The following is a 10,244-nucleotide window of genomic DNA, read 5'->3' as shown; positions in this document are numbered from 1 at the left end:
GATAATACAAGAAACTACCGAGAAAATCATCCAAATTCAACAAAGATTGAAAATCGCCCAGAGTCGACAAAAGAGCTACGCGGACAGTAAAAGAAAAGATATAGAGTTTGAAATTGGAGAAATGGTCATGCTTAAGGTTTCACCTTGGAAAGGCGTTGTTCGATTTGGTAAACGGGGGAAACTAAATCCAAGGTACATTGGACCATTCAAGATTATAGATCGTGTCGGACCAGTAGCTTACCAACTGGAGCTACCTCAACAACTCGCAGCTGTACATAACACTTTCCACGTCTCAAATTTGAAGAAATTTTTTGCTAAAGAAGATCTCACTATTCCGTTGGACGAAATCCAAATCAATGAAAAACTTCAATTCATTGAAGAACCCGTCGAAATAATGGATTGTGAGGTTAAGAGACTTAAACAAAACAAGATACCGATTGTTAAGGTTCGATGGAATGCTCGTAGAGGACCCGAGTTCACCTGGGAGCGTGAAGATCAGATGAAAAAGAAATACCCGCATTTATTTCCAGAAGATACGTCAACACCTCCAACTGCTTAAAATTTCGGGACGAAATTTATTTAACGGGTAGGTACTGTAGTGACCCGAACTTTTCCATGTTTATATATATATTAAATGAAATTGTTATTTACATGATTAAGTGTTTCCAACATGTTAAGCAATCAAACTTGTTAAGACATGATTAATTGAAATAGGTTTCATATAGACAATTGACCACCCAAGTTGACCGGTGATTCACGAACGTTAAAACTTGTAAAAACTATATGATGACATATATATGGATATATATATATATATATATATATATATATATATATATATATATATATATATATATATATATATATATATATATAGTTAACATGATATTATAATAAGTAAACATATCATTAAGTATATTAACAATGAACTACATATGTAAAAACAAGACTACTAACTTAATGATTTTGAAACGAGACATATATGTAACGATTATCGTTGTAACGACATTTAATGTATATATATCATATTAAGAGATACTTATACATCATAATATCATGATAATATAATAATTTAAAATCTCATTTGATATTATAAACATTGGGTTAACAACACTTAACAAGATCGTTAACCTAAAGGTTTCAAAACAACACTTACATGTAACGACTAACGATGACTTAACGTCTCAGTTAAAATGTATATACATGTAGTGTTTTAATATGTATTCATACACTTTTGAAAGACTTCAAGACACTTATCAAAATACTTCTACTTAACAAAAAAATTACATCCTCGTTCAGTTTCATCAACAATTCTACTCGTATGCACCCGTATTCGTACTCGTACAATACACAGCTTTTAGATGTATGTACTATTAGTATATACACTCCAATGATCAGCTCTTAGCAGCCCATGTGAGTCACCTAACACATGTGGGAACCATCATTTGGCAACTAGCATGAAATATCTCATAAAATTACAAAAATATGAGTAATCATTCATGACTTATTTACATGAAAACAAAATTTCATATCCTTTATATCTAATCCATACACCAACGACTAAAAACACCTACAAACACTTTCATTCTTCAATTTTCTTTATCTAATTGATCTCTCTCAATTTCTATCTTCAAGTTCTAAGTGTTCTTCATAAATTCCAAAAGTTCTAGTTTCATAAAATCAAGAATACTTCCGAGATTGCAAGTTTACTTCCAAGTTTTCTAAATCCATTCCAAGTAATCATCCAAGATCAAGAAACCTTTGTTACTTACAGTAGGTTATCTTTCTAATACAAGGTAATAATCATATTCAAACTTTAATTCAATTTCTATAACTATAACAATCTTATTTCGAGTGGAAATCTTACTTGAAATTGTTTTCGTGTCATGATTCTGCTTCAAGAACTTTCAAGCCATCCAAGGATCCTTTGAATCTAGATCCATTTTTCTCATTTACAGTAGGTTTATCTAAGGAACTTGAGGTAGTAATGATGTTCATAACATCATTCGATTCATACATAAAAAGCTGTCTTATTCAACGTTATAAACTTGTAATCACTAGAACATAGTTTAGTTAATTCTGAACTTGTTCGCAAATAAAGTTAATCCTTCTAACTTGACTTTTAAAATCAACTAAACACATTTTATATATCTATATGATATGCTAACTTAATGATTTAGAACCTGGAAACACGAAAAATACCATAAAACCGGATTTACGCCGTCGTAGTAACACCGCGGGCTGTTTTGGGTTAGTTAATTAAAAACTATGATAAACTTTGATTTAAAAGTTGTTATTCTGGGAAAATTATTTTTATTATGAACATGAAACTATATCCAAAAATTATGGTTAAACTCAAAGTGGAAGTATGTTTTCTAAAATAGTCATCCAGACATCGTTCTTTCGACTGAAATGACTACCTTTACAAAAACGACTTGTAACTTATTTTTCTGACTATAAACCTATACTTTTTATATTTAGATTCATAAAATAGAGTTCAATATGAAACCATAGCAATTTGATTCACTCAAAACGGATTTAAAATGAAGAAGTTATGGGTAAAACAAGATTGGATAATTTTTCTCATTTTAGCTACGTGAAAATTGGTAACAAATCTATTCCAACCATAACTTAATCAACTTGTATTGTATATTATGTAATCTTGAGATAACATAGACACGTATACAATGTTTCGACCTATCATGTCGACACATCTATATATATTTCGGAACAACCATAGACACTCTATATGTGAATGTTGGAGTTAGATATACAGGGTTAAGGTTGATTCCAAAATATATATAGTTTGAGTTGTGATCAATACTGAGATACGTATACACTGGGTCGTGGATTGATTCAAGATAATATTTTTCGATTTATTTCTGTACATCTAACTGTGGACAACTAGTTGTAGGTTACTAACGAGGACAGCTGACTTAATAAACTTAAAACATCAAAATATATTAAAATTGTTGTAAATATATTTTGAACATACTTTGATATATATGTATATATTGTTATAGGTTCGTGAATCAACCAGTGGCCAAGTCTTACTTCCCGACGAAGTAAAAATATGTGAAAGTGAGTTATAGTCCCACTTTTAAAATCTAATATTTTTGGGATGAGAATACATGCAGGTTTTATAAATGATTTACAAAATATACACAAGTACGTGAAACTACATTCTATGGTTGAATTATCGAAATCGAATATGCCCCTTTTTATTAAGTCTGGTAATCTAAGAATTAGGGAACAGACACCCTAATTGACGCGAATCCTAAAGATAGATCTATTGGGCCTAACAAATCCCATCCAAAGTACCGGATGCTTTAGTACTTCGAAATTTATATCATATCCGAAGGGTGTCCCGGAATGATGGGGATATTCTTATATATGCATCTTGTTAATGTCGGTTACCAGGTGTTCACTATATGAATGATTTTTATCTCTATGTATGGGATGTGTATTGAAATATGAAATCTTGTGGTCTATTGTTATGATCTGATATATATAGGTTAAACCTATAACTCATCAACATTTTTGTTGATGTTTAAAGCATGTTTATTCTCAGGTGAATACTAAGAGCTTCCGCTGTTGCATACTAAAATAAGGACAAGATTTAGAGTCCATGTTTGCATGATATTGTGTAAAAACTGCATTCAAGAAACTGATTTCGATGTAACATATTTGTATTGTAAACCATTATGTAATGGTCGTGTGTAAACAGGATATTTTAGATTATCATTATTTGATAATCTACGTAAAGCTTTTTAAACCTTTATTTATGAAATAAAGGTTATGGTTTGTTTTAAAAATAAATGCAGTCTTTGAAAAACGTCTCATATAGAGGTCAAAACCTCGTAACGAAATCAATTAATATGGAATGTTTTTAATCAATAAGAACGGAACATTTCAATTTCAAGAGTCTTCTGGACAATCCAATGTCCATGGTGTTAACAAGTAACCAAACTTGTATTTTATAGTCATGACTTTGCAAGTCTCCGTCTTGCGCGGTATACAAGCGTTTGAAACAAACCAATATTTTACTACTGTTAGCATTAAAAATAGTATTAGTAATTAAACTAAACTATGTCACTTGAGACTCGGAGTTTGTCCCTGTGCAGCTTAAGGGGCATGCAATCAATCAAATGTAAAAATGTACAAATTATTGGCTTAAATTGCATGATTCAATTTATTAAAAATAATTCAAACGACAGAAATAAAAACTTAACAAAATTCCAACAGATGTCTGGGTGATCAATCCTACTGTTGATATCTTTTGCTTTTTTGCACCGTTTATTTTTACGCATGCAAGGCGCATCCTGTCAGTTTATTTTCAAGCCCTCGTGCCCCTTTTTGATGTTCTTTCCAGTAACCATATTATCTAGGTTATTCATCATGCAGTAACTTCTGGGTTTTTTATTATTTGCTTTCCTTATCGCTATTAATCTGGCCGTACCCCCGTCTTCTTGCATTTTAACCCAGTGTCGCTTTCGAAATATTTTTCCCTTTGACTCCCTTCCTCTTGCCTCATTCATTTCACAAACGATCTTCAGAGGTTTGTTATTGATATGGTGTTTATTCCACCAATCACTCGAGTGCCGTTGTTTTAGACGCCATAAACCTCCTGCTGATATAATGTCCGAAAATAAATTTTAATTTGGCTCAGAGTAAAATATTTATCTTAGCTGTTATTTCATGTATGTAATTTACCTTCCCCTAAAAACCATGTTAGAATGATGTCAGTAGATGTTCGGGTGCGCACGTTTTGCTTTATGGCAAATTCTTCAGGCGCATCATTCTTTACAGCTGTACTGATTTTTGGTGTTGTACATACGCCGTTTATTGGCTTGATATGTGCGCACACCCGTGCACTTCTCTTTTGCATCGTACATTGCGCTGCTTTGGGAGGGGGTTATTTTGCTACCCTTGCACGTGATACTTTTCTCTCGTTCCTTGGGTTGCGCTTTTTCATTAAGCTCATAATGCGGATGCGGAACCTTTTGCCACATTTTATCGGGATCTTCTTGTTTATTCTAGCGCTTTTTTTTTGAGATTTTCCAAATCCTGCATCTTGTTTTATTGTAATAGTGTGTAATATCTTTAAAGGAAGTAATCATAGCATCTTTCTATGCGTCCGCGCCACATAGGTAAGCGCTTATCTTTATTGTTTACACTTTTACTGAGCTAAATTTTGATTGCGCCGTAAGTTCGCATTTTTAGTTTTTCTAAAACTTAAATTTTACTACTTTTCGCAGTATCAAACACTAAATTGAAATATTTATGTATACGACATACCTGTGAGCATAATACGTTTTCGATTGTCTGAGCTATTTGCTGTTTATAGGATTCTGCGTCTTTGCGTTCCCGCCTTCTGCCTTTTTGTATTGTTCTCACCTTTCTATCCACTTCTGATTTGATAGTTGTGACTCCCCACTTTGTCGGGAATTTTAATAGACCATGTACTGTGGACGGTATGGCCCCTAGCTTTTGCAAGGTGTTTCTGCTTAACAGCGCGTTATGCTCAGCTTTCGACTTGACTATAGCAAATTCAATCTCAAGGTCCCTTCTCTTTTTACCATTGTTATCGTCACGTAATTCTAACTTAATCCTAACCGTCCCTAATGACGGGACCAGGTCACCAGCAAAATCATACAAAGTAACTGCTTTCTTTTTTAGCTGCGACTTGACTGATCTAGGTAGCGATATATAACAATGTTCATATATGATATCTATGTCGCAGCCCGTGTCCACGCACAAACCTTTAAGTTCCTGATTACAACTTTTTATGTACCCTTTTACTATCAAGGGTTCATTTAACCATTGCCTTTCACTTGCTCCGAATGAAATTATCGCTTTTTTCCAATATTTGGCTTCCTTCGGTTCTTTCATTACGTTCTCACTTATTACCATGTTTATGGTTTTCTCTGCCTCTTTTGCTTTTGGCTCGCTTTTCTTCTGCCACGGGTATCCTTTTTCTTGTTTTGACTTATTGCCCTCCGTTTTAGCTGATTTCTTTAAGTGCTGCAACCTTCCCCTTTTTAGCTCCGTGACCACCCTTTCGATTAACTGCCTACATTTGTTAGTTTCTCGACCAAAGTAGTGATGAAAGTCACAAAATTTGGTCTTATCTTTCTTGGCGTAATCGAGTAGCGGTGTAGGGGCTTCGAAGGTTTTACACACTGGCTCAGTCGCTAATATTTTCTTTGGCGTTTTGCTGAGGTCTTTTATCGTTACGTAATTGTCATCATGAGCGCTCTTACTTTTATAACTGCCCCCTCCTCTACTAGTATTGAACCTGCGGCACTTGTTGTTATTGTTGTAACTTCCGCCTTTCAGCGGGCTGTTGTTGTTATACCTCTTTGCGGACCCGGAGCCTTTGCCGTGATCGCGATGGTGATCGTCATCGTTATTTCTTCCCGTATAGCCTTTTCCGCAATTTTTCGTTATATCTTCTTGCGCCCGCATGTAATCATGTGCTTCTTTTATTGCTTCCGCAAATGTTTGCGGAACTTTCCTTCGCAACCTCTGCCATAAGGACAGGTGTTTTTTTGTATCAAGGCAGTGTATAAATCCTGACAACTTTTGGCTTTCTGGTAGATCTGGTATTTTAGCCACCTCTTTTGTGTACCTATCAATAACCTCGCCCAAAGATTCTTTGGGTTTCTGTTTGATGTCGTGACATTCTACGTGCGTTCTTCTTCGTGCACGAAGACTATGAAAGTTAAGTAGGAAGCGATATCTTAAATCTGCATAACCTGTTATGCTCCTGGGGGTTAGATTATTGAACCATTCCCGTGCTACTCCATGTAGCAAAATTAGTAACATATGACATGCTACCGCATCTCCCCAATTATGGGTTCTTGCGGTTCCTTCAAACCTTTGCAGGAGGTCATCAGGATTTAACAACCCGTCATAGCTTCCTAGTGTTAACGATATTACAGGTGCTTCTGGAAACGGATGATTCTCTATGTGTGCGGCAAACTTTTCTGTTGTAGGGGCCACCTCTAGAGATTGCCTTGCTTTATGCCCTTACGTCACTACAAACCAATTTTGTATAAACTCCTGGACTCGCGCTAGCTCATTAAATGCTTACGCTAAGTGTGGAGGTGCAACTTGCTGTAGTTGTGAAATAAAGATATTCGAACTGCTTGGTTCTAGCGGGTTATAGGGTGCACTCCCTTGGTCACCCTGATGCTGGGTTTGCGTTAACTCACGCAAATTTGGATGGGGTGACGTATAAGTCATCTTTGCTTGTAGTGGCGCTACTGTAATGTATGAATCGTCCATGTTTCTTAAACCTAATCTTCTAATTTCTTCCTGCGCACTCGCCGGAGTAACCCTCAAAGTTTGAGCTTCTGGTTCTACCGTGGTGATAACTGGGATTGTTCATACATACGTAGTTTTTGCCATTAGCTTGACATTATCTAGCAAAGATTCGTACCCAACATCTGTTTCTTTAAGATGTATATAGCCAGTGTTGGCTGGAGATCCGAAACTTATTTTTTCTGGAGACTTCATGCATCCAGTTTCTGTTTCTTTGGAATGGACGTAGCTAGTTTCTACTCCTGGGGGTGTATCTTCCCCCGCGCTCTGCAGCCACTCGATTTCGGCCTCAGCTATAGTTGGAGGGACCATTTTTTCAATCTCAGCGCTTATCGGCCCCCTTAGGGCAGCCTCTGTTGAAGGGGGTTTTGACACCTTTTTCCCTTGTGCTGTAGATGTCTGTTTTGATGTTTGTACAGGTGTTCGTTGACCTGAAAGTGCTGGATAAGTCAGCTTCAAACCTTTGTTTCCCGCCATTGATCTTAATTATGCGAATAACCTGAAATTGACCGATTAGTATAAACAAAAAATAATTTATGGAAAATACAGAAACGAGTTATTTATTCAATATGGATTTCCCTCTTGTTTGTTCATGTAACCGGTCCCATGGATGGCGCCAAATGATCAAGCATATTTTCACGAGGTTAAGGTGAACCTACGCTTGAGTGCATAATAGGGTTTAAGGACTAACAACATTCGGACCTCCGACGCTTAGTGGTGGATAACCCACATTGGTATTGTTTCGATTCCGACGGGGTGGCCGATTTGAGAGTCCACCAACAACCTAGCATATGAGGTTGAGTGGCCCAAAGACATGAAGGTTTTATAGTTCGAGACATACCTGAAAGTCTTTAAGATCGTATGAAGCTTTGTTCGTACGATGAAGATATGTATGCTGTTGTTACGTATGAGTAATGAATATGTTTTTAGGGTTTTTGAGCTATGTATTTATAGGCTCACGAATTAGGGTTTCGATAGAATCTCTTCTCTAATTAAATGCAATCTTATCCCAACTAACTTTCGTTATTTAAGGAAAAGAATCCGAATTGGTTATACCGTACATTCTTCTAGAATATACTGAACCCTTATGCAAGTATACGAAACTCACATCAGATGGTATAGGCGCATAAAGTGCTGCTATACCCGTGCCATGTCTCTGACATGGCAATTTACGTGCGGTTTAGGGCTTTGGATGCGTAATCTGCATAGTCTTGCGGATATGCGTATCATTATAAACCGAGAAAAATAGATAATGGAAAATGAAAAAAATAAATACAAATGTAAATGAGATAATTATTATGAACTACCTACCGATTAATATTAATAACTAATCTTATAAAAATTAAGAACATAAAGTTTTAGATAATTAATACTCATTTATATATTTATTGGTTATATTAGTACATGTATAATCTTATGTAACGACCCAACCCGATAACCAACCGTTGATGTATACATTTAAAAAAAAAAAAACATGGACTGACCACCACTTTCTGTACAAAGACGCGTCACGCCTACTGGAACTGAAGGTCTGCAACCTCAAAATATTCTGTCACCGATTTACACTATATCACGCGGCGCGGCAAAGCCACCCGCGGTGCGGCTCAAGCTGGGGTTAGATTCTGTTTTCCAATTTATTACATAAGTCCCGATTTACAATTTTAACACTTACTAAATCCCAAAGAACTTCTTAAAACATATTCAAATGACCCGATTACATGGTTTGAGTATTTTAAGACAACAAAAACGGGCACAACGACCCCGATGTGATGACCGGAAAATTTTTGACCAAATTTAAACTTGATCTTTATATGATTTCGACACGATAAGCAAAGTCTGTAATGCTGAGTCTTAAAATTTTTGAATTTTTTACATGGAATCATTTAACCTTTGACTATTCCCGATGATTCATGAACAATTATTTATAAATAAATATGTATATGTGTGTATATATATATATATATATATATATATATATATATATATATATATATATTAATGCAGGATTATATAATAATTTGAAATTATAAAGTATAATTTAAACATTAGAACTAGATATGAAAAATGAAATACGAAATAATTAAGTGCTATAAAAATGAATATATATTTATATGAATTCATTACGTAAGTAATATTATATATATTGTAATATTTATAAAATTTAAAAATATTCAATATATTATAAAATTTTAATATTACCTTATTAAAAGAAATTAAAAGTTAATATATGGTTGTTATACTTACTTTCAGTATTATTATTAATGTTAATATTAAAATTAGTATCAATATTATTAAATATATATGCATGAAATTTGATACGCATAATTTGTTATATTAATATAATTATTACTATCAATATTAATATTATTAATATCATTACTATTATCACTGAGATTATCAAAATTATTATAAGTGTTGTTAATTTTATACAACTTATTAGTATCATGAATGTTATTATTATTATTAATAACACTATTAAGATTATTATAAATATCATTATTATTGTGATATATATTATTATTATTATTGAATATCATTAAAATTGATATCATTCTTGTTATTAGTATTATTTCGATTATTAATATTATTAGTATTAATATTAGATATTATTATTATTATTAATATTATTAGTATTATTAGTATTCTATTATTGTTAATATTTGTATTAGTCTTTTAGTATTAACATTTCAATGATATTATCAACTTTACTATGAACATTATCATTAATAATTATTATTATCAGTATTATTATTATTATTTGATATTATTATTAATAAAATTATTATTAATACAAATGGTATTATTATTAAATTATTTAATTATTAATTATTAGTTATTAGAAATATTAATATTATTATCATTATTATAAATTTTATATAATTGCTATTAGTATTAATACATGTATATATTTAATAATA

At 33.3% G+C, this 10,244-nt stretch overlaps 1 protein-coding gene across 1 annotated transcript; it reads right to left on the bottom strand.

Moving 5' to 3' along the window:
• Positions 1 to 5,031: 5,031 nt before the first annotated feature.
• LOC139901456 (uncharacterized) lies at positions 5,032 to 7,290 on the bottom strand. The gene is made up of 3 exons (XM_071884170.1): positions 7,097 to 7,290; positions 5,299 to 7,018; positions 5,032 to 5,067 (listed from the first exon to the last, which is right to left on the bottom strand). Exons 1-3 carry the CDS (start codon positions 7,288 to 7,290, stop codon positions 5,032 to 5,034), a joined length of 1,950 nt encoding a protein of 649 aa, XP_071740271.1.
• Between the last annotated feature and the right edge of the window lie 2,954 nt (positions 7,291 to 10,244).

The sequence above is a fragment of the Rutidosis leptorrhynchoides genome, chromosome 1 (genome assembly GCF_046630445.1).
Source record: "Rutidosis leptorrhynchoides isolate AG116_Rl617_1_P2 chromosome 1, CSIRO_AGI_Rlap_v1, whole genome shotgun sequence".
NCBI lineage: Eukaryota > Viridiplantae > Streptophyta > Magnoliopsida > Asterales > Asteraceae > Rutidosis > Rutidosis leptorrhynchoides.
The sequence above is the reverse complement of the archived record's forward strand: the minus strand, read 5'-3'. Positions and strand labels throughout refer to the sequence as shown.

Excerpts from the sequence above, each read along its gene's own strand:
- LOC139901456 (XM_071884170.1), bottom strand. The coding sequence starts at position 7,290 with ATGGACGATTCATACATTACAGTAGCGCCACTACAAGCAAAGATGACT. Across the intron at positions 7,019-7,096 it reads GTTGCACCTCCACACTTAGC|GCAATCTCTAGAGGTGGCCC; the intron begins GTAAGCATTTAA and ends GCATAAAGCAAG. Across the intron at positions 5,068-5,298 it reads AAAACGTATTATGCTCACAG|GATTTGGAAAATCTCAAAAA; the intron begins GTATGTCGTATA and ends AACAAGATGCAG.